At 39.3% G+C, this 24,631-nt stretch overlaps 3 protein-coding genes across 3 annotated transcripts; 1 reads left to right on the plus strand and 2 right to left on the minus strand.

Moving 5' to 3' along the window:
* Positions 1–538: 538 nt before the first annotated feature.
* pold1 (polymerase (DNA directed), delta 1, catalytic subunit) lies at positions 539–9,743 on the minus strand. Its single transcript, XM_057346144.1, has 27 exons — positions 9,551–9,743; positions 7,592–7,790; positions 7,388–7,501; positions 7,159–7,299; positions 6,926–7,051; positions 6,374–6,542; positions 6,152–6,266; positions 5,901–6,030; positions 5,652–5,818; positions 5,392–5,496; positions 5,076–5,216; positions 4,885–4,995; positions 4,174–4,365; positions 3,992–4,080; positions 3,620–3,736; positions 3,419–3,532; positions 3,180–3,327; positions 3,001–3,096; positions 2,781–2,918; positions 2,525–2,700; positions 2,140–2,292; positions 1,913–2,015; positions 1,696–1,828; positions 1,446–1,559; positions 1,309–1,361; positions 975–1,072; positions 539–785 (listed from the first exon to the last, which is right to left on the minus strand). The coding sequence occupies exons 2-27, from the start codon at positions 7,776–7,778 to the stop codon at positions 698–700; spliced, it is 3,318 nt and encodes a 1,105-aa protein (XP_057202127.1). The 5' UTR covers positions 7,779–7,790; positions 9,551–9,743; the 3' UTR covers positions 539–697.
* A 661-nt stretch (positions 9,744–10,404) lies between these two features.
* gys1 (glycogen synthase 1 (muscle)) lies at positions 10,405–19,907 on the plus strand. The gene is made up of 16 exons (XM_057346980.1): positions 10,405–10,547; positions 11,832–11,950; positions 13,486–13,667; positions 14,615–14,806; positions 14,954–15,139; positions 15,261–15,405; positions 16,059–16,176; positions 16,256–16,376; positions 16,771–16,877; positions 17,109–17,168; positions 17,275–17,467; positions 17,549–17,675; positions 18,132–18,227; positions 18,322–18,485; positions 18,611–18,691; positions 18,788–19,907. The coding sequence occupies exons 2-16, from the start codon at positions 11,833–11,835 to the stop codon at positions 18,989–18,991; spliced, it is 2,094 nt and encodes a 697-aa protein (XP_057202963.1). The 5' UTR covers positions 10,405–10,547; position 11,832; the 3' UTR covers positions 18,992–19,907.
* Positions 19,908–19,962: 55 nt separating this feature from the next.
* On the minus strand, positions 19,963–21,710 carry aspdh (aspartate dehydrogenase domain containing). Its single transcript, XM_057346981.1, has 7 exons — positions 21,643–21,710; positions 21,345–21,489; positions 21,176–21,260; positions 20,896–21,045; positions 20,506–20,729; positions 20,273–20,412; positions 19,963–20,063 (listed from the first exon to the last, which is right to left on the minus strand). Exons 1-7 carry the CDS (start codon positions 21,695–21,697, stop codon positions 20,026–20,028), a joined length of 837 nt encoding a protein of 278 aa, XP_057202964.1. The 5' UTR covers positions 21,698–21,710; the 3' UTR covers positions 19,963–20,025.
* Positions 21,711–24,631: the final 2,921 nt, after the last annotated feature.

Below are 24,631 nucleotides of genomic sequence, written 5' to 3' on the forward strand. Positions count from 1 at the left end.
ACCTTTTTATTTAGGAGTTTTTTCTTTTTGTACCAGGCTAAACATATGAGCTGATCTCATTGATACATTCCTATTGCCACAGTGTTGATACAGCTGTAGTTGTTTTGTGAATAAACACACTTTTGGTTAAAGATGACTGTCATTTCCTCAGCATTTACTGTAGCTTCCAGCAGGAGTAAGGTGAAGGTCTACTTTAGCGATTACGTGTGCTTTGTAGGATGTTGTAACTGTCTAATGTAATGTAATGAAATTACAGTAATAGTACATGGGTAGGTGTTGCTTTGTCAACCTGTTTGTCCCAAATTGCACTGTATTGGTATTTAATATTCAGCGTGTGTAGTTTTGTAAGACTTAATCATTTCCAGGTTTAAATTTAAACCCCATATTATCAATGTAGACTTATTATATTTCATATACATAAACATGTTTGATGTTTTTGGAGATGTTTGGATGTTTTTACAAATTTAACAGTAGTTAATATATGTACGGCATAGGTTTAGATAAAATGTTTATGCTAAATTCGTGAGTTATTTCATATCCATGAATTACAACGTTGACAAAGAAAACATAATTTTACAAAATGCACTTTATTTTTTTCAACCACTAGAAAACGCGTAGATTCTTTACAATTTGGTCTCTGAGGTAAGAATATTACAAAGGAATTCAAATAAAGACGGAGAAAGATGTGAAATCTCTCTCACCAGCCAAAACGAGAGATCAGCATTGAATGGTCATCCAAATCTTTCTGTACCTTCTTCCTCATGTAAAAGATAGGACAGTCTCGACTGAAAAAGAAGGAAATATTATTTAAAGTTTGTTTTTCAATTTTTTTGTGTGAATATTTAAATAAACGTTTTAACACGAAAAAATGTGTTCAAGAACACTAAAATGACTGCAATATTTAACAATGTTGCTTAGTTATAAAATTGTAAGACGGATTAAATCTACGAAAGCGATTGAATGTGTGTACATGCCTGGTACACAGCACATCTTCATGTAGTGAACCCTGACAGCGCTGACACTGAGTCCATAGACGGGAGAACTTCTCCTCCAGAGTTGATAGATGAGCAATCTAAACACACGCGCACACACACACGCGCACACACACACGCGCACACACACACACGCGCACACACACACACACGCGCACACACACACACACACACACACGCGCACACACGCACACACGCGCACACGCACACACACACACAAATAATCTTCAGACTTCAGTAAGAGCAAGAACTTCCTTTACAATCATATATTATGCAAAAATAATACAAAAAAGTTTCATGAACAAAGACGACAAACCTCTTTCTGATACAGCTCTGACTCTTTCTTTTTGCAGAAGTCACACACAGCCACTGTAGAGAGGAAAATCATCAGTTACACAAATTTTAGTACACAAAGATTTGTGGTACTGTGTGATTCACAGCACTCTCACGTACCATCGGTTTTAAGTACAGCTCTACACCCAATGCAAGTGCTTCGCTTCTGAGCGAATGCCATGAGGCCACCGACCCTAGACGTCAGGACTGTCTTACATCGTGTGTGATCTCCCTCTGAAACAACACACAGCAAAACTGTTGTCAATAACTCAATGTCTTTAAAATACTAAAAAAGGTCTCATAATAATAAAATGTCTCATGTGCGCGCATGCATTTGTAAGTTTTGTTCAGAGATGAATCAGATACTCACTCAGTAACACACTCTCAGCTTTACTCTCGCCCAGTATGGGCTCAAAGATACGCAGTAAAGGTTTAGACAGCTGCTGTTCCAAGTAGTACTGCGTGTCTATAGGGATGTTATTCTCCAGCACATAAATGGGGTCCTAAAACACACCCAAACCAACATTAACAACTACTAATATGATTGAGACTAGAAATATTAGACATCACATAAACACACAGCTGACCTCTGATTTCATGTAAGCCGCCACCCCTTTTGCTGCTTTGATGATGACATACGGAACTCGGTCTCCGAGGTGTGGAGCGCTGCCAGCGTCACGCTTTTTCATTCTGCAATCCACACGCAAACATCCAAGTTTACAGCACATATTCATAAGACATTATTAGCAAGTGATTTTATACTAAGAAATCACAAATCGCCATGTGGACTGATGATAAAAGTGCAGACACACACCTCTCAGCGAGCTCGACATGAGCCTGTTTGCCAGCGTACTCCTGCGCGGTACGTGTGAGCTCTTTAGTTATGACCAGCTGACTGATGTCGATACGGTTGCACAGGAGGTCAGAGATGACCTCTTTAGCATGAGACACTGCTCCATCGGGGTCTCTGAGACACACAACATCACAAACATGACTGTCTGAATGTCATGAAAATATTTTGCCTTAAGTTATTTTTAATGGTTCTTGATTTCCAACCCTAGGTACAAGAAGTGCGTTTCCAACAGCACAAAATAAAAAAACGTGTAAATTCATGCCTTCCCTATTATGCGCGCTACTCTGTGCGTCATTGGTGAAGAGGGGAACACATGGTGGTTTACAGTGTGTGGTAAGGTTTGTACCTGTCAATGAGGATGTTTTGGAGGCATGTGTTTATAAGGTTGGCCACTAGAGGGCAGTTGTCTCGTCTGACTGTCTCAATTCCTTTACAATCCATTTTATCATGCTGTTCAGCGCTGGAAGAGAAATACAGCCCTGCGTACCGCTTCTTATTGATCAACAGATAGGGGTAATACACCTGAAAAGTTGTCACAGAGACAAGTTATTAGGAATAACATTAAACGGCTTCCCATCGTTGAGTCCAGGACCTTTCTGTACCTTTTCAAACTCCAATTTAATTGGTGGTACGAAGTGTGAAGAAACCCACTCAGCTGCCTCCTTTCCCAGATTCATTGCTTCCTGTACTGTGGCCACACCCAGTTTCACCATGACGGAGTCTGTGTCTCCGTAAATGACCTGAAACATATTTGATTTAAATCGGTAAGACTGTTTTGCATTTAAAGACACTACACAAAATTAACACTTATGGGCTGAATACCTTCGCATCCGCCTGGTAACCTTTAGCAATCGTGTATGTTGACTCCACTAGCTGTTTGGTCTTTTCAATCATCTGTCTACCAAAGCCTGTGACACTCTATAGAGATAAAAAATACAGTCAAAACAGTCCCACATCATCTTTCTCTAAAGCCGCCAGGATTCGTTACAGCATCCACTGACCTGTGAAATCTCCAGGCAGGGCAGTTTGCCCACCTGAGCCCCTGTGAACCCATACACCGAGTTCGCACTGATCTTCAAAGCCAACTGCCTTCCATCCAGCACCTGCTTTTTAAAGGGATCCTTCTCTTTCTTTAGCTCCGCCTTCGCCCTGTATGCACGACAAATGTCTGTGATTTTCTACTTCACTTTAACAACCCGACTAAAAGGTAGTAATTGTGTGTGATGGTTAAAGTAATCACCTTTTCCTGGCGCTCAGTAGGTTTTCCAGGATCTCAGGTAGAAGTCCCTTCCTCACAGAGCTCTTCACAAACAGGTCACCTGTAGGGGTCTTAATGAAGTCTTCGGGCCCCAAACTACACACGTACACACATTACAAATGTATACGTGCAGTTCAAAGAACATTTTAATGACAATGTTTACATGTAACACGTGTCTCTTACCCCAGTTTCTCAATTTGACCTTTCTGCAGAAGTGTAGTGTAACACAAATTATGAGCCATCATAATGGAGGGATACAGGGAGGAGAAATCAAGAGTTGCTATAGGAACACTGTAATATCTGTGAACAAACACACAGTAACAAGCTGGTTCACAAATCTTTGCCAGATTTCCCCATCTCAATATTAACAGTCAGAAAATCTCTTAAAAAGGACAGTTCACCCAAAATTGTTAATACCCATAATTTACTTGCTCTCATGCCACTTTTTCTAGATTCTGGATATTGACTTGCACGTTCTGTGACAGTATTAGTAACACAAAAGCACTTTTACCCAAGCGGGTTTTTGCTGGCAGAACACACAAGGTGTGTACAAACCCTTTTTCTGGCTCTATGACGGTGGCTCCAGTGTAGTCCTCACCAGCCTCGGTTTTCACCACTGGCATGACCAGATCCTGCTTCATAGCCTGAACAAATAAACACACATTGAATCTACATGTGCAGAATACAGGCTAAATATGATCCAGTAATGTGTCTGTGTTGGATAGTGAAGCACTGACCTGTCTGAGGAGCTGTGAAACCACTTTAATCTGCTGTCCACGAGACAGAAGGTAGGTCAGGGGCACTCCAGTAACTCTGGCCATTTCCATGTAGTTAATGACGCACATTAACTTCTGCAGTAAACGCAGGGGCAAGTACGCATCCTTTAGACAATATACAGCCAGACGCCTCCGGGTTTGCTCATTCCCGTTCTAATACAGAAAGAGGAAGACAGAAACGTTTGAATTATTTACGGGACAACAATAGTTTACTGCGTATTGCAGTTACACATGCATGACCATTTTGAAGCTGCAAACCTTGTCTTTGGGTTAAGTATTAAAAAACGAAGCAAACATGATGTTAGTACATAAAAAAGTTCAAACTGTCTTCTTAACTTACTTGTAAGCTTATGATTATGATTTAAAATGCGAGCTCCCGGGTACAATTTTGAGATAAAAGATTAAAGATTGATAGAAACTGATGCACAAATCCAAAAAAGCATTAACCAAAATTTTAATATTCTATGTACATTCTGCTTATGCATTCGCTGACAGGAGGTGAATTAAATCTTTCATATAAGCCTATGTGAATATAAATCTTTCACAGTTCAAAAACATTACATTTAAGCATTTAGCAGACTAAGTAGAATTCTTTACAGTAATCTTTGTGCAGTATAATAAAGAGCTCCGATTGGCTTTAAGAATGGGAAAAATATCTCTGATTGGCTGCACCTGTAGGTCTGTAATGATTGAATGCTGCACATCCTCCTTCTGCTCTTGCAGAAAATGGAAACTGACGGCGTTAAGTGTGTAAGAACGAAGTTTATAATCCCTCAGCAACACCTACAACAGGTAAAACATGGTACACAGTCAATAGAGTTGACATCAGCATTACAGCGTGGTTTGTGTGTTTGAGTTTTCACCTGCAGAAGGTCAAACTGCACACGTCCCTCTATATTGACAGTTTTGTTCTCTCGGCGACCCATCTGCTTGCTCTGAAAACTGGAATCTTTTAGAACTGACTTAATGCCTCGCACACGACCCAAATATGGAAAAAAATTGACCTATGGAGAGAAAAGAAAGATGAAGAATCTATCCAAACAAATAATTAAAGCCTTCTATCACCACAATCATTTATAATAATTTAAAATAAAGTCACCATTACACCCCCTAGATCGGTTTACAACAAATCACATAGAATTGCTACTTATTCTTGGGTTTAAAATACACACACATTACCTTTAGGGTTGCAGCTCTATTAAGAAGGTATGGAAAATCAAAGTTCTGAATATTGTAGCCAGTGATGATGTCAGGATCCACCGTCCTCACAAACTCTGCCCAGCTCTGAGAAAAGTCACACACAAAATTCTCACATACAACCACCCACATACCCTAAAAAGGAATCGTCTTACTTTCTGGTGTCTAAATACTTGCTCCTAACCCACTTTATTGTGCCGACTAAGATGGATTTAAGAGACCAAGAATCTCTGAGCACATACCTGCAGTAGCTGTTTTTCCTGAGTAAAACAGAGAATCTGAGAGCCCACTATACTGGCACAGCTCTGTAAAGTGAAAACAGTCCGGATAAACGGCTCTTTCTCTCCTTGACGCTGCACCATAGAGGCGATCTGAATCACTGGGTCGACCTCTGGCTCAGGAAACACACCTGTAATGCACACAAACTCAGTTATTCTGCAAATAAAGCAATGAAAATACAAACTAAACTACATCGGTAACCACACACACACCTTTCCTGCCTGCACACTCGATGTCAAAACTGAGCACTCTTAGAGGAGCGATCCTCTGCCAATCTCCTTCAGCTGGATGACTGATCAGATCATTCCACGCCACGTCCACCTCATACTGACACAGAGACACCTGAGAGAGCGAGAGAGAGAAATAAGTTACCCTAAACTGCAGAATGGCTATTGGAATTGTAATATACTCTTTGCCACAAATTTATATCAAAAGGAGATGTCAAAGTTGCTCTTGTTCTTACCTTCCCTGGGTACCGTGAGTCTGTCTGACCTTCAGTTTTCTCTTCTCTCACTTTGTACTTTCCTTTAGGAAGCTCAATCCAGCAGCAGCCAACCACATCGGTGTCCACCATGAACCTGCCAGCACATACACACAGCGTTCTTATTCGCTTTTTCAGGTCACACAAACTATGTCAACCAAATCGAAGCTTTAGAATACATACACAACACGCACAAACACACACCTGATCTCAAAGTCGATGTTGGCCTCAAAGCCCTTGTAGCTCTGAGTGGCAAAGTTGGCAAATTTAAAGCCCTGCTCCAGGATTCGCTTCGCCGGCGCAATCAGTCGTGGCATCGCCATGGTGATGCGCAGAAAGTCTTGAGGGCGGTTTCCACGGTAATGATACATACCTTTTGGGTGAAAAACAAACAGTCAGCAGAAAGCTACAAACATCAACACATAATCACTGACACATTTGAAGAAAAGATATTTTAAGGCTCAGCGAGGTGCACGAGATGCATTTAAATATGCAGAAATTAAACAGACAATTTGATGTTGTGAAAATAGGCAGAGCTCCAGGTCACGCCTGCCAATTATGACAGTTGAAAAGCTTTTAATAAGCAGGTTAAAGTTTTCCTTAAATTTTATTCTGGTGAGCTGTTTTGAATCACCAAAATGAACTTAAAATCATTTTGGTTCCAGGCAGCTGTTTAAAATGACATCACACCCATTCGGTGTTTGATTTCTCTTTAGGAGCTTTAATAACAACTAAATATGTCCAAGGAAGGCTTACTCTCTTTAATGGTGATGTCCACTGCCAGCACAGTGACGGCCATGTTGTCTTTGTTGGACCGCATGTCTTTCAGCACAGCAGAGTTCAGTTCTCTCTGAAACTCAGCCAAGTGCGCATTTGTAAGACCTGAAATAGACACAACGTGAACTTAAGACATCCTTAAAGCATCTCTATGATATTCTACATCAACACGTACACTCAATTACAGTCTCGTCCTGTAATTGGAGTCTTACCGTTTGGTGCAGGAACATAGAAGTATGGGGCGAATCCATGAATATGACAGCACACACTGTTGCCACTGTCTGTCACACCAAACATGCGGACTATTGGCACTTTTCCTTGAACCTGCCCTGGCATACCTGCTACTGCAGATCCTGTGCACGCACATAAACAGAACAACAGCATGATGAGTAAGAGGCAAATAAAATTAAGAGTACATCTTTGTGAGAACGTGTCTCCCACCGAGGTAGTAGTCCAGGTCTATCTGTTGGAAGATGAGTGTGTCTGAATTCGGCTGAAGAGCAGGTGCCTGAGGTCGTTTCCAACGTGGATTAAGATCAGCAGAGAATAAGTCACCTGAGAAACAGATTGACACAGAATGTGCTTATAATATTTAACTAATTGTAAACGGTATGCATTGTTTCCTAACCACAGACACATACATACCCACTGGAGTGACATCATGACCTGCCTGCCCCTCCCCTGACTCAACCTCCATCTCCATTTCATCAAATAGAGCGAGTTCCTCCTCAAACTGGGAGGGACTATCCTCCCATTCAGTGCTCGTTTTGCCTTTTTTGGCCTGTGAGGCCCCACCCATCGCAGGGCCCCCATTTCGGCGTTTGAAGTCCATTGTGAAGCAGCCCTACAAAGCAGGTTCAAGACTTTACATGAGCAAATCAAACAGTCAAAAACAATTATATGGCTTCTACCATCATGTTGAACGTATGTGAAATACAAAGCATGAGTAACAACACATTTAGGGGAGAATATGATGATGAAATCAAGAGGTCTATAATAAACTGCAGACACAGGGCATGTTACATTTAAGGCTTTGGCTCAATTCGAAGAGCATTTACTGTAGGTTGAATTAATATCGATTAAGACTAAAGCAGCAGATCTGAAAAATAAAAACATTATGCTCTGGAGGGTCATTTGCATAAGGGGCGGGGCTAATGAATAGACAAATAAATGAGTGAAGCCGTCAAAATCAGAGCCCTTGAAATACAGAGTTAAGACACTCGATCTCGCCGACGCGTGGTCACGTGGTTCATGGAGCGCTCAATAGTTTCAAACAAATCTGTGCTGTCAACCTATTTGAATGGATTTTAGCGGGACAGAGAACAGCAACTATATTTGAATACTTTTGCTAAATATATTGACACATTGTGTACACTGATTACTAAGTTGACTACATTTACAGCAGTTTTTTGTCTGGGGAGTAATATGAATATAAGATCTATGAATATATATGTCCACCAACTCGTTAAAATGTATAAACATGCAGTTATTTCACCAACTGTACAGCAGATGAGTTTGGGAGACACTGAAATGAATGGGCTTCAGTGCAGTGTTTGGAACTATTGGCCGCTCCGCTCCACGACGCGAGTTACTTCAGCATTCCATTCTTACTAAGGAGGTCTATGTGAGCAGTGTTGGGCAAGTTACTCTGAAAAAGTAATTAATTACTAGTTAATAATTACATATTCAATAGTGTAATTAGATTACTGTAAAAATTACTCTCTCCAAAAAGTATTTAGTTACTTATTACTAATTACTTTCTATATCCTACATCAACCTTGATTAGTTAAGTGATTCAAGGCTAGACATGAAAGGGCTCTTTTAATTCATTCAAATAAATAATATTAAACTACATAAAGTACTCTTATTAACTGACCAAAGTATTACAAATGTGAGAATTATACATTAAAGCACAGATTTTAAAGTTAGACTTTGAATTTTGATGTCAATTCCACTATTACACACATATATTACACAAAGTATTTAGTTTAATTACATCAAAAGTAACTGTAATTACAGGAAAAATATGAGTAATCCCTTACTTTACTTTTTCAAGGGAAAAGTAATTAAATTACAGTAACTAATCACTTAGTAACTAGTTACTCCCAACACTGTATGTGAGTGTCGTAACTCTGGTCACAATAACAACAAGTCTGTTTACTTGATATGAGAGTGTGTGACAAGCAACGTTTGAATGACCTGACTTAATGGGGTGACATGATTAATAAACTTGTTTAAGATGGTTACATATAATCGATGTATATCGTTTAACAGACAAAATATCCAATGCTTAACTTATATTGTTTAACTCTCATGCACGTTCTTTCACGTATAACTAGTTGAATGTTACTTTAATCATCTCACGAGACATATTTATGTAAGATCGCGTAAATGTTCGCCCTCATAATGTTTAGTTTCATATTGTGCATTAATGAGAATACTAGGCAAACTGGACAAACAAGAACCTTAGCAAAACAAGTTAGCAACGAGCAAACACATGCACAGGCAGCATATCATGCTAAAAAGCTCATGTGATGAGCTGTATCTGGTAATCAATGATATCACGACGCAATGTAGACACTACATGAACACAAAACATTTCACCTTTTATTCCAGATTTAGCTCTATTGCTCCATGCATGAACTTGACAGATCTCCCGCCACTTCACTGTTGAATTTCAATATTCACCGGACATGGGCGGCGATTTCCGTTTTCCCGGCAAAATTGCGTAGAATCAACGGAACAATGCAATTGGTCGAAATCCAGGAAGTGAATCGGCTGCGTGAGCAACGATATCTCCCATGTTGAGAAGGTCGTGCTTGGGTAGAGAGCTCAGACAGTTAGATGTTAAAAATGTAATAAACAAAATATTATTATAGGTATTCTTTATAGATAAAAATCAACTGTTGGGAAGTGAGAGAATATGGTGTCACTTCATCCATTGATAGGACTGTGGATGCGTTTATAAGTATGATGTATGTATCTATCATCTGTCATTTTTTATCACCCATGTTTTGTCCCTTAAAATGTATCCCCACATCTCATAAAACCCACCTTAAAGTACCCCTTAATGTATATCAAATCAAAAAGATGCTATTTATATTGTACTTATATTATATTTATAATAATATAATGTATTAATATTTTTATTATGATATTCCCCTTTACTGAACCGCGTTTACTAAGTTCTGTAAAAACAAACACTACCCTTTCTCTGTTGCTGAAAAAAGTATAAGGCGTTCCTCAGTTGTCTGTGCCCGACTGGCATGATGAAGAACCAACCAGGATTACCTCATTAGCCAATCAAATTGCTCATACAGGTAAACGTTTAGCTCTCTGGGGAGGAGCAAGAAGCTGCTGTAGAAGCGGTTCCATCATTCAGAGAGATCAAGGAGGCAGGGACGTTATCATATAAGACACGCCTTCATTTTAGGACGTAGCTGGCCGCTATTTTATTTACCCTGACGAAAAGCCAAAATGCCCAATAGGAAAAGACGCTTTGCGCAGGAGACCCCGCCCACTGTCAATTCATCCCCCTGGTGATTGATTCCAGCAGATGTGAGGGTTGCGCCGCTGAGCGAGGAGAAGACGCTACCGCAGGGTGAGTGTACATGTAACTGTGGTTTAAAAGGCGAGGGTTTGTTGTCACTCTGAAATTAAATGTCCGTATGCTTCAAAACGTGCAGAGGAACACGGTCGTCCATCTGCAAGCCCTTTGGCAAACCCACTTTCACAGCCTGCGCTGGGTAGTCTGTCCTTCCTGATGGCGAGATCCTAAACTCGAGCGTGCAGATGAGAAGCTCGATACAGCATGCGTTTTTGTTGTGGTATCAACGTCTACTTACTTGACAGTCGCATATTTATGTCCTCTCAACCTTTTACTTGCTCCGTTGTTATGGTGACAAGCGTTCTGTCTTTGACTGTTTCTGTGTGTGGTCGGACCGCACGTACTCTTTGACAGTGCGCGCGCGCGCGCAATCTCATGTATTTATGTGCGAGATAGGCAGCTACATTAAAAATGACCACGCACGCTGATATAAAAACTTTACATAAGTAGAGAAATGTAGTAAAACAGAGTATTGAAGTAGTCCAAAAAGCAGGTGTGTGGAACAGTGTTTATGTTATAAGGAGGACCTTTAATTAGCGTTAAGTTATAAATGAAGCAAGGCAGCGTTTCCTGCTGCCCTTTTCAATTACTTTCCCGTAAAACGCACAGCCTTATGTTGCTCAAGGTATTTCGTAAGTGGTGGGTGTGTAAATGATAGTGTCGCTGTGATGTGTGAGAGTTCATTCCTTGACTTGAGATGAAGGCACAATGTCATAATTTGTATTTGTAGGCATCCTTGATATCAGAACACCTGGTGTAATGTAGACCCACACGCACACAAGCAGATGACTGATAACATGTGCATGACCTTTTTGTTCAACCTTAAGATTAAAATATTTAAAAAAACATGAATATACATCCACAATGTAATTGTTTAATGTATTTTAAGTTGTATTTTAACATTAATTTGAATGTTCTTTGAAGAGAAGGAAGTGAGCATGTGTGTGTGGTCCAGTTCTTCCTGCTATGCCTGAAGGTCATATACTGAAGTATACTGCTATTGGCACGTCACAAAAGACTGATGAATATAAGCTTAGCTTAGTTTCATTGGCAGATGTGGCCGAGACTGCTCAAACACACTCGTATATATTCATATTGCCTGTTGACCATTTTAAAATAATGCCTTCAAATCTTACTTTTTACAGTTTTTTTGGTGCAATTCCCGTAATTGCCACTAGGGTAGTGTAATTTCACTCATTATAAGCAACAGTTTGTGACTATAAAGAATAGTTTTTGCAAAGCTTTGTGCAGGTTAAATGATGTTCTTTATTTACCCAGCATGCCACTGGCACGCAGTTTGTCAGTCACCTCCCTGTCCGGCTTGGACGAATGGGACGAAGAGTTTGATCGGGAGGATGCAGTCCTTTTTGAGATCGCATGGGAGGTCGCCAATAAAGGTATATGTGCTTTTGCCCAAATTGCTGTACATGTGCAATAATACTGAGAAATAGAAACACAGATAATATTTAAAGCACAATAGAAAATTGTATTTGGCAATGTGCCATGTGTCTTATATTTGCTTTCCACATAACTTCTCCACAGCAAATGTAAAAAGATAAGTGTCATTAAATAGTTTTAAAATATTTTTTACATACTGTATGTCCATACTGTATGTGCAAACCTTGATAAGATACTTAAAAATCGTCCTCTTGTTGATTGTTTTAGGTCAAAGGTTGTTATAATTGAAGTGTGTGTGCGCACTTTTTATCTTTACTTTTGCAAAAGGTTAAAGGTTTAAGCTCCAGTAACATAAGGTCAACAATCTATATTGCACTTTTACAGACACGAGTCAATATATTTAGGGTTTAATACAATAATGCAACATAGAAAGACCTTAACAAACACCCTCAGAATTTGGCTTGAGGTTTTTTATAAAATATAAAAAATATTTGAATTTATTTCTTAATTGTTTTTTTAATTGCTTTTATTCTGTGTATGTGGACGTGCACTGTCTTTTGAAATCATTAATTATTTATTAGATTGTGTTAGCTGATGAACCAGATACTGTTGTTGTTGTCACACCACAAAAACCTATAGACCACATGACTTAAGTGCCGAGCGTTCACAGATACTCTATCCGTCCACATACTTGGAGCCACATGAGTCATGTGATTTTAGTCAGTGTTTGTTATAATGTATCGACAGCTAGATTAGCTGAAGGTCAAGGAGGGGTCAAGGGGACATATTGCGAGACCCGCTGACTTATGTCAGTCATGGTTATCTATCTGAGCTGGGGTTTATGAGGTTGGGTGGCTGTCTTCTTAAAGGAACGGTTCACCCAAAAATGATTCATTTACTCACCCTCAAGTTGTTCCAAATCGGTATACATTTCTTTGTTTTGATGAACACAGAGAAAGATATTTGGAAGAATGCTTGTAACCAAACAGTTCTTGGCCACCATTGACTACTGTAGTAGGAAAAATCGCTTTATACATTTTTTTGTTGTGTTGAACACAAAAGATATTTTGAAGAATGTAGGAAAACAAACAGTTCTGGGGCCCTTTTGACTACAATTGTAACTTTTCCCAAGTTGGTAGTCAATGGTGGCCAAGAACTGTTTGGTTACAAGAATTCTTCTAAATATCTTTTGGAAGTCCATTTTTATTTTTGGGTGAACTTTCCCTTTAATTGACCAATAGGAGCTTACCCATCTGTTAAATGTTAACTAATCTTAGACAGCCCGTTTGCAAACTGCACATAACTGAAATAAACTTCTGTGATCTAGTAAGCAGAAGCACTAATCAGATCTAATTCAACTTTCTCAACTGGCCCTAAATGCCATGAAAAGCATGTCAGTCGGATGACTCCGGCTGTCTAAGTGGGCGGTTCTTGGTTAGTTTAATTTGCAAAAACCACCAGACATTTTGCTGCAGTCAAAGGTCTCGCCCCTCAAGACAGATGGTTAACTAACCAGTTTTTGGGTTTGTGGCAGTTGGTGGAATTTACACGGTGATCCAAACCAAAGCACGTCTGACTTGTGAGGAATGGGGCGAGAACTACTTTCTGGTGGGCCCGTATACGGAGTCCAATGTCAGGACGCAAGTGGAGTTAATCGAACCCTGCAACGCACCGCTCAGGAGAACCATCGAAAAAATGAACAGCAGTGGGTGCAAGGTATACGTAGCACAATATAAAAAATCTGTCTGTCAAGTTGCGTATGTGGACGTGGGTCTGTCTGCCCCTATTCATCCCCACTCATTTATGCACACATACACCACACGGTCTGTTATATTCTGCTCCTCGCCTCAGTGAAACCCTAAACCTTCATTCTGAGAAGTGTGTGACATCTCCCTGGTGTGTATGTGTTTTAAAGGTTAAAGGCTATATTAGTGTGCTCTATTTCAGTACCTTGCGTTTCAGTATCTTGAGTACTACCATTAAACAAAACTGAACAAAAATCTGTTTAAAATCCAGTTATAGAAATATTAGAAAGTCTATGAATGTTGTTGGCCATCTGAAGTAGTGATGAGCATCAGTATGAAGTCAATATTAATATACAGCCGTGTAAAAAAGACCACTCCAGATTTTCATTTAATCAGCATTTCTAGATGTATTGGGGGCCATTCCAGGCTGGTGTCTGTTGAATTTCAACAGAATCAAACCTCAGGAGTGACATAAAGTCATCCAACAGCAATGTGAAAGACTGACAGCAACTTTACTTAAATACATGTACACATATTACTTTTGTACTGCTTACAAGTGAATATGAACTTGTTTTCTTTGCAGTATTTGAGGTCTGAAATAATACAGAGCTTCTTTTCTGTTATTTTTGACCTGTTTCTCCAATTTTCATTTCCTGCAAAAAGAAACAATATCTTTATTTGAAATTTGGGAGAAATATTGTTAGCAGTTCACGCAATGAAACAATTATAATTTTCCCTAAACACATACCTATATATAGTAAATTCAGAAAAACTGAAAATGGACTCTTCATTTTTTCTGCGGCTGTATGTAGATAAGCATATAAGGTCTATAAAGTCACTGTGGCAAAACATAAACCAAAACATATTTAGTGCAACCGTTCATTTCTGGCAAACAGACCTTCTGACTTTTCTCTATAGGTATATTTCGGGCGATGGCTGATCGAAGGCTCTCCGTATGTAGTTCTGATAGACGTGGGTTTCACAGCGTGGTCTCTTGATCGCTGGAAGAGTGAGCTGTGGGAGAAGTGCGGTGTTGGTGTGCCCTGGTTTGACAGAGAGGCAAACGATGCCGTACTCTTCGGCTTCCTCACCGCATGGCTATTGGGAGAGGTGTGTGTCTGTGATCTTTCTATACACGAATATTACTTTTGTGCAAATGTATATATGTGCATTTGGAAATGCAATACTGATATTATTCGTACGAGCATACAGTAGATTGTGTCAGTTTTCTCTCTGATTTATGTTTGTGTGTTGCAGTATGCAGCTCAGTGCGATGAACCCCCTCACATTGTGGCTCACTTTCATGAGTGGCTGGCAGGTCTGGGTCTTGTGTTGTGCAGGCAGCGTAAGTTACCTGTAGCGACCATCTTCACCACACACGCCACGCTGCTCGGCCGATACCTGTGTGCCGGGAACGTTGATTTCTACAACAACCTGGCTGAGGTTTGTGAGAGAGAACATGTATATTAAAATGTGTGTGACTGAATAAAAGTAAAGCCTATGGTTCACTGAAGTAAAGCAATCATACCTGTTCCTCTTGTTCTCTGTGTGTTTGTGTTTGTAGTTTAATGTGGATAAAGAGGCAGGTGACAGGCAGATCTATCATCGATACTGTCTGGAGCGTGCAGCGGCCCGCTGTGCACATGTCTTTACCACCGTATCCCAGATCACCGCCATCGAAGCTGAGCACTTACTAAGGCGCAAACCAGGTGATCTATGAACGTGGAACTGTTTCCAAAAAAGCTATTAAAGATCCTCTCATTAGATGCTAATAGCAGATTTAGTTGTTTAATAATTCATACAGATTGATCTGATTTAGGGCTGTCAAGCCATTAATCGCATCCAGAATTGACGTTTGTGTTCACACTGTACACATGTCTATGTACTGTGCATATTCATTTTGTATTTATAAACACAAAAACATACACATACATGTATATACAGTATATAATTAGGAAATATTTAGATGTATTTATTTATATTTACCAATAATTGAAATTATATATGAACATTTATACATTTTATAAATTAAAATATGTGCATGTATGTGTTTATAAATACAAAATTAATATGCACAGTACACTGACATATATAATGTAAGCACAAACTTTTATTCTGGATGTGATTAATCGTGATTCATCGTTTGACAGCCCTAATCTGATTTTAAAAGATGGCGCTTGAATTTCTAGACTAGTGTTCTTGAAGGCTTTAATACCAGTAATTCGGTCCAGAACTTGGCAATAAGCCAGGAAAATGTTTAAGCTATTTTTACCCATCACATGTTTATCAACTAAGAATATTGACTTGACTGCATTCTCACACTCATAACACATCTGCCCGTGCGGATCGGTTTCTCCCGCAGACATTGTGACTCCGAACGGCCTGAATGTGAAGAAGTTTTCAGCCATGCACGAGTTCCAGAACCTCCACGCTCAGAGTAAAGCGCGCATCCAAGAGTTTGTCAGAGGCCATTTCTATGGGTCAGACTTCACTCACATCAGTTATTCATATTACCAAACATTCTCTCACACTTTTATTGTTGTTTTGGGTTAACTGCAGGCATTTAGATTTTAACCTCGACAAGACGGTGTTTCTTTTCATCGCTGGCCGCTATGAATTCTCCAACAAAGGAGCTGATATATTTCTGGAAGCGTTGGCCAGACTTAATTACCTACTGAGGGTAAGTCTTTATGTGTGAATCTGTAAATAAGGAGTCTTAAAGGCACAGCAACTAATAATGGCCTGTGAAAGTGTCAAAGCAGAAGTGTTACTTTACCTCTTATTAGCAGACCTCAGTTACTAATATCGTATGATATGGCCCCTTTAAAGGCGGGGTAACCGATTTCCGAATTACGCTTTAGACAACTGAGTCGGGCCGAGTACCAAAACAACCTTGTAGCCAATCAGCAGTAAGGTGCCCGAATGGACATTAGCCGAGCGCTGACGAAAGCAAAAGATGGGGGTAGGGGTGTGTTTGTTTTGGTGATTTGAACATCAACAACAGCTAAGAGAAATCGGACACCCCGCCTTTAAGTTTGGCTTTTTTATTCGAAACACTATTTCTATGCACCCAGGTGAATCACAGTGAGGTCACGGTAATAGCATTCTTCATCATGCCTGCCCGTACCAACAACTTTAACGTGGAAACTCTGAAGGGCCAAGCCGTACGGAAACAGCTCTGGTAACCATGACAACTGCACTGTGAGGACTGCTAACCTGAGTGACACTGTAGCACCCTGGAACCCTAACACACCCAGATAACCTCACACCCCATGCCTTGCTCTGCTTTTGCTCTATGATGATGATCATGTAGAAACCCATTTATTCCTGAAGTAGAAATAGACCTAATAATGATTTGTTTAAGTGCTGTTATATAAATACAGTTGCTCAGAGTTTCTTGTTGTTTTTTAAGGGACACTGCACAGACTGTGAAAGAGCGCTTTGGAAAAAAACTCTACGAATCACTTTTAGTGTGAGTTGCCATTTGTGTTTGTACTTATTTGATACAATATTGGAACAATATCTAAACTTGGATTACAGACCAATTTACATACAGTCCTGCTCACTTCTTCTGTCAGAGGGCAGTTGCCTGATGTGTCTAAGATGTTAGATAAAGAAGATTTCACCATGATGAAGCGCGCCATCTTTGCCACTCAGCGGCAGTGCCAGCCTCCCATCTGCACCCACAACATGCTGGAGGACACTAATGACCCCATCCTTAACTGCATCCGTCGCATCGGCCTCTTCAACAGCTCACAGGACAGAGTCAAGGTGCGCTTGTACAAACAGACATGAGAGCAGAAGTGAAGACGTTTTATACTGTAACAGCCTCATGTTTTTCTGCTACTGTAGGTGATCTTCCATCCAGAGTTTCTTTCGTCCACTTCCCCTCTCCTGCCAATGGACTACGAGGAGTTTGTACGAGGGTGTCATCTGGGAGTATTTCCATCTTACTATGAGCCGTGGGGATATACACCAGGTAAAAACACCATATACACCCAATGTGATGTGGTCTGAAAGTCCACAAGTAAAAATGCTTGTTTTGTGTGATAATTTGTGTGAATTTTAGTTATTATTTTATTTATCTTAACTTAAATAAATCCTTTTTAATATAATATGTTTGACGCAGACCTCACTGTATACAGTGTGCGCAATGTGGGTCACTTTTATCATTAACTAATCAGGTTCTGTTATCACAATGCAGTATTGACTCTCTCTCGCTCTCGCTCTCTCACTCTCTCTCTCTCTCTCTCTCTCTCTCTCACTCTCACTCTCTCTCCTCTTCTCTCTCTCTCTCTCTCTCTCTCTCTCTCGTCTCTCTCTCTCTCTCTCTCTCTCTCTCTCTCTCTCTCTCACTCTCACTCTCACTCCACTCTTCTCTCTCTCTCTCTGCTCTTTTTTTTTTTTTTTTTTTCTTTCCTTCATTCTTTCTCAGCTGAGTGTACAGTGATGGGTATTCCATCAATTTCTACTAACCTGTCTGGGTTTGGCTGTTTTATGGAGGAACATATTGCTGATCCATCATCTTATGGTGAGAGCTGGGCTATTCTTTTCACAAGTGGTCAGGCAGTGCACATCACCGTTTGCCCGGTTGCAATTGTGACCATTTGTTCTCTCTCCTTTAGGTATCTACATTCTGGACCGGAGATATCGTGGAATCGATGAGTCCTGCAATCAGCTGACGTCTTTCCTGTTTCAGTTCTGTCAGCAGAGCCGCAGGCAGAGGATCATCCAGAGGAACCGAACGGAGCGCCTCAGTGACCTGCTGGACTGGAGATATTTGGGCAGGGTCAGACACTGCATACATTTGCGCAGACTTTTCACTTACAACATAACACAATAAAACACAACTAACACATTATTAGTGAATGAATACAATTCCCATAATCCTCCACTATGTTCTTTCATTTTTAGTACTATATATCTGCCCGCCATATGGCCTTAGCGAAAGCTTTTCCAGACACATACCTATACGAGCCGCAAGAACCGACTTCGGTAAGCCAAACAATGATGAACAGTTAAATAAGTGAAATGTAATGATCTAGTTTCTGGATGTTAACATTGTGCATTTCTTTAATTTTCATAAATCAGGCCACTGGTTTCCGATACCCACGACCCGCCTCTGTGCCTCCGTCCCCCGCCCATTCGCTTCACTCCTCCCCTTATCACAGCGAGGCCGAGGATGACGACGAACGATATGACGAAGAGCAGGAGGCAGAGAAAGACCGACTTAACATCCGCCAACCGTACAACCGGAACAAGGATCAGACAGTCGATCTTCCAGAGAAAAACTAAACACACCCATATACACACGCACACACACACACACAACCATACATACATTGCAACAACCCTCCCTGAAAAGTGACTGGAACATCTGTAGTTATTGCTTCTGAAGATAAATAAATTAAATATTTATGTATGTGATGAGACAAAGTATGTGAATTTAAATCAATGTTGAATGTCTTCCTTGGTGTCTTCCATATGAAGCCTAAAACTAAAATAAGGGAGTAAGAAGATTAAATTTGAGCATTTCTTAGAGAATGCAGATCTGATATTAAAAGCAATAAGACAGAACAAGCCACTGTGAAAAATTATCCCAGTAAGCCTTATGTTACTGGCATATTATTCCTAAAGACAAATTAAATCATAAAAGAGAAAATATAACAATCAGTATTTATAAGCAGACCTTTATTGTGAATGGGAACTTTACAGAATTCTTAAAAAATATCCCATATGAAAAGTTATATTTTATGGTTTTAGTACCCTCCAGATTTCTCTTCACTGTATTATATAGACCATTTTGCAAGACGTAGACAACTCCCAGATGCATTTCCTGTTTCATTTGTACACGTTACACAAAAGTTAGAACAAAATATGAACAGAACATTTAAAACTGAATTGAAATGTCAAACAAATATCTTGGAGACTTAATATGCGAAATAAAAAATAATAAAATAAAAACTTAAACAGGAAGTGCTTCTGGACCAGTGTTGATGTCTTCTAAAATGGTATGTTGACCCAGGAAGAGTGAATATTCAGTTATTTTCACAGTTAGCATGAAATAATAGTTTAAATGAGTATAATGTAGCTAAAGCTAAGCCAGCCAATACACTGGAGCATCATTGTTACTGTAACAAATATACACCAGCACACTGTTTGAGTTTCTCGCTTGAGTCACGGCTGTAGAATTGGGATTAAAGTCTAAAACATTATTTAAATGACACTTGTTTTTATTTTCACCATTTGTTTCATTAATGCTTTAAATGCTACTAGTTTCCTTTAGTTAACCCAAAGAAACATGCGTGTTTATGTCTGCAGCAGTCCAGTCAGCACAGATATACTGTCCCACCATGACCCCTGCAAACTGAGGGGAAATAAAACATCAGATACAGTATAATAGATACTTTAAAAAAGTTTTTTGTTCACTTTCAATCTCAATTTTATTTTTACAGGACGGTAGAATTGAAAGTTGATGATGGCATAACAGGACATTTTTTTCTCTACAATATCAGGTTTGGCACATTCTTTGGATTTTGGCCTAAACTTTGGCTTTTGTTGTTTTTACATACATACCCAGTAAACTGCTCCAGAATGAATTGTACGTGGCATTGCCTGTAACAGCTCCCAGTTTGGATGGGTTCTTTCGAACCGTTTTAACTGTGAACCCATCTGGACCAGTTGCTTCAACTTCTACAATGTGATAGTCAGCCAGTCTAGAGAGACGAGGACAAAATAGGAAATCAATGAATGGCTCATGTAGAAAACTCTTGTTTCCAATGGAATCTGTTGAAGGATTAGTGACTCACGCAGTGTCTGACACTATTTCTCCGGTAACCCCATGGAAACCCAACTTTGATGCGGTTATGGCTGCCGCCGCCATGGTGTTCACATTGTTTGGAGCAATGGGGCAGAGTTCTGCTACTGAGCCATGGAACAAGACACACCTCCCCTCTCCCTCTGTCCAATCAGTGAGCAGACCACCAGTCAGGCGGAAACAAGAAGGATGCTTAGACATTCGAATGGAGAGCGCCTGCAAGAGAGACCCATAGGTTGCTCATTTAGAGTCTGGGACATTAAAAAAGCAGGAAAATTCTTTCCACAATTACAATCTACAGTTTTGAATACTAACCACATAATAATTATGAATTAATATTTTAATTTAATGGACAATCATGGATTGGAATTCATCATCTCACCTTCAAAGTTCCATTGTCATTCATTCTTTGAATATCTTGTCCACCCCATAATGCACCACTGGGTATATAGAGTGTTCTCCCATGATGCTTTGCAGCCGTGCGGAGTTCCTGTTCAAGCTGGGGTTCAGAGAGTGCAGATGGACTGCCCACCTGAAGGAGGGGCAAAGATGATCTATTGAAAGATCTATTAATCCCTTTTGGCATGTCATAACCTCTCAAGCCCCTAATGCAGTGTATTAAAAAAGTATGTTAGAATTATATAAGAAAATTGTTACATTACCAGGAAGTGAGCATGTGACAGAAATTTGGCCCCAAAGTCTTTAACTATCTGTGGATGACACACTTCCACTATTACATTAGCATCCCTAAAACACACAAAAACACTATATTCAATGCACATTCAAACATACAATCAATTTGTAAATTGTAGTGTATATGGCAGTGCAGACCTGTGTGTGAAATCTGAGATGTCATTTAGAATAAGATCTTTGGGCACTGAGTCTTTAAGTTTTTCTGGATTTCGGTTCCAAACATATGCCAGCTGGAGACCCACCTCAGGCCCTTCTTTTTGGATCTTCTCAATAAGAAATTGACCTGAAGAAGTTAAGATGACACACCAGCTTCATGCTTTGAGTTGTATTAATTTATACGATTAATTATTTCGCTAAACAATATGTGGAAAAACATTATTAAGTGCAACTGAATTTGTAAAAGCAAGTTGATTGAAATTTCTGTCAAATGGCTCACCCAAATGTCCATATCCCACAATTCCAATCTTTAAGGATGAAGCTCTGTCAGCCATATCTGCAAAATGATTAAATGAATTTCAGAAGACAAAGCATAACCCATTCCTAGAATGTATGTTCTGCCATTGAAGCTGACTTTTTATCCACACATCTACAACAACCTATTTTACAACAAACTAAACCAACCATTTGTTGCATTACAATCAACACCAAGTTTACTAAAACAAGACAACACCGTGATGGTGTTTTATAAGAGGAAACGAGTAAGACACCAGAAAGGTATAATCAGTTTGGCTCCTCCTCTTCTGTGTATTCTCCTTTATCTCCAGTGTGGAAATCTCTCACCAACCTTCTCTCAGTCTTCACTTACCAGCTAATTTCTCACCTTTTCTCTATTTCTTTCTGCCTACTTAATGTTCCTCGATCTCTCCGCTCTGGAGTGATTGTGGGAAAGAGGGGTCAAAGTTCAATTTGGGCAGTAGTGTTAATGATTAGACCTTCATATGAATTCACAGGCTTTTGTTTATTCAAAAAAGAACACGGTAGTATTCATTAAAGAATCCCATCAATAAATGTACAACAAGTGTCATTATACATAGATCTCCAGACATCTTGACTGTTTTAAAGTTGCTCTAAGCAATGACACTAACTGCACCAAGCAGAATTCCTAAAACCTCTCAGCATTGGTCGGGCAAACAGGTAGTTCCGCCCCCAAACTCACACCATTGGTCAAGACTGGCAGAGAGCTGCCTCAAAGCTTCTGTCTTGAACCCCCTGATAAAAAGAAGCCCCAGACTTCCGTTGACCAGATAGTGTTCTTGTGGTTAAATATATAATTTGTGTAAGCTACAATGCTGGAATAAATTAATAGAGAAAATTGGTTTATTTCACAAAGACTGTCTAAACCTAGATATCAAAAAGTAAACGTTGTTTGCTGTTCAATTGGTAGTTCTGTGTCGCCCTCTTGTGGGTACAGATTGTAGTTTTTCATACATTTTAAAGGAGTCATAGGAACATTTTCTGTGTTTAAGTGCTATAATCTGGTGCATCTAGCAACCCAGAAAACTTGAAAAACAAGATCCCAGTAAGTTTGTTTTGATGAGCCTTTCCCTGCAAGCATGTGAGAAATCGAGCCGTTCAGATTTCGCTCCTATGGTAAAAAGCAGGATCTTATTATAATATTACCGCCCCTTAATCTACACAATTCCACCCACGGCGTTGCCGCCATTGTTGTTTTCACAAGCGACAGCGGTGTACGTGACGCCATGGCTAAAGTTTGTGGACAACATGCAGAGATGGGCACAAATACATCAAAAAGTATTTAGTTACAAATTACAAATACTTAGTCATAAAATGTATTTAAATAAAATACAAAATACTTCTGTGAAAAATGTATTTAATTAAAATACAAGTCATTTGTAATTTGAAAATACAAAAATATTTTTTTTACAAGCAATCATTTAAAGTGCGAGAGTAACAGTGGAGTTAGATACACAGAAGAAAGAAAGAAAAGTTTTCTGAACAGCAGTCCATCAAACACTCATTTTAGCAACACACTTACATAAACATGTAGGCCTTCACGTCATTTTAATATTATTATCATATATTGATTTATCTCCTTCTCTCAAAGTCTTCTCAAAGTCCGTTTACGGAAGTCGTGCCACTCGGCGGCCATGTTTGCAACGCCTCTGGGCAGTTAATAGCAAGTCCACTGTCCTATTTACTTTAATGGGGGAAGGCAGATATTTTTTCACAAAAAAATCACAATTAAACAGCATATGTCCTATCAATAATTAAACCTGACATGAACTGTACCGTAACTTGGGTTTGCTAAGCTTAAATTGCGCTAAAAATCACCTTTTTCAAGATCGCTTCATCTACTGTGCATGTGCATAAGTCAAACGCACTTAATAACACAGGTCTGACTCGGGTCAGGTCAGGTATGCATGTAGAATCACTTTAAATCTAGCAATGAATGTTTATCTGTTTTTCTATCTGTTACAGCACATTAATAACTTCTACATTTTTAAAGGTATTAAAGGTATACTTAAATATGCCTTAAAATATTATCTTAAATATTTTCAGCAATTTAAAGTGATACTTCACCCAATAATGAAAATTCTGTCAACATTTACTCACCCTCAGATTGATCCAAACCTGTATAAATTTCTAGAGATTCTAAAGATATTTGGAAGAATGTCAGATCTCATTCCCCATTGACTCCCATAGTATTTATTTTCCCTACTATGGCAGTAAAGAGAAATGAGATGTGAAGTATCCTTTAATGGAATGAAAGATCACCAAAGTCTAGAACAGGGTTCTTTACTGTTTAATAAAATAAATTGTTATAATATTTGTGTTCTGCTTGCATTTGCTGTGCCACAAGCTGTTTAGCTCAAATTATTACTGATAGCTCAAATTACATTACATATTTCAGTATCAAAATTTGCCCCACCCCTTTCGGAACAGTGGTGTCACCACTGCCTGGTGAAGTTATTGTAGGCAAGAATAAAATGACGTATTTGAAAAAGTATTGAAGTATTTTAAAATACAAAATACAGTCTCTCAAAGTATTTAATTACAAATTACATTTGACTTTTTGTTGTTAAGGAAAATACAATTTTACAAAATACTCAAAATTATTTAAATACGTATTACAAATACATGTAAAATACTGCCCATCTCTGACAACATGCAACATGCAACAAGTTGTTCCTCAAGAGGGATCGAGACCAACTGAACGAGACAAAGCTGCCGATGTAAGTAATATTTATCAACAGTCTGAATTGACGTACATGTAACGTGTATATATAGGAGGATAACGTTAGCATATGATAGCGAAGGGAGTTAAGTCAATCATGGGCTAAATGGCAAGCATACACGTACAATGTGAGTGCATTAGGATGCGCTGTTTGCTATGACAGATTTTTTAGTCTCCGGACGAATGATTTGAGATGTTTAAAACGAAACTAACCGCAGAGGAGTTCAGG

The sequence above is a fragment of the Triplophysa rosa genome, linkage group LG11, assembly GCF_024868665.1.
Source record: "Triplophysa rosa linkage group LG11, Trosa_1v2, whole genome shotgun sequence".
Lineage (NCBI taxonomy): Eukaryota > Metazoa > Chordata > Actinopteri > Cypriniformes > Nemacheilidae > Triplophysa > Triplophysa rosa.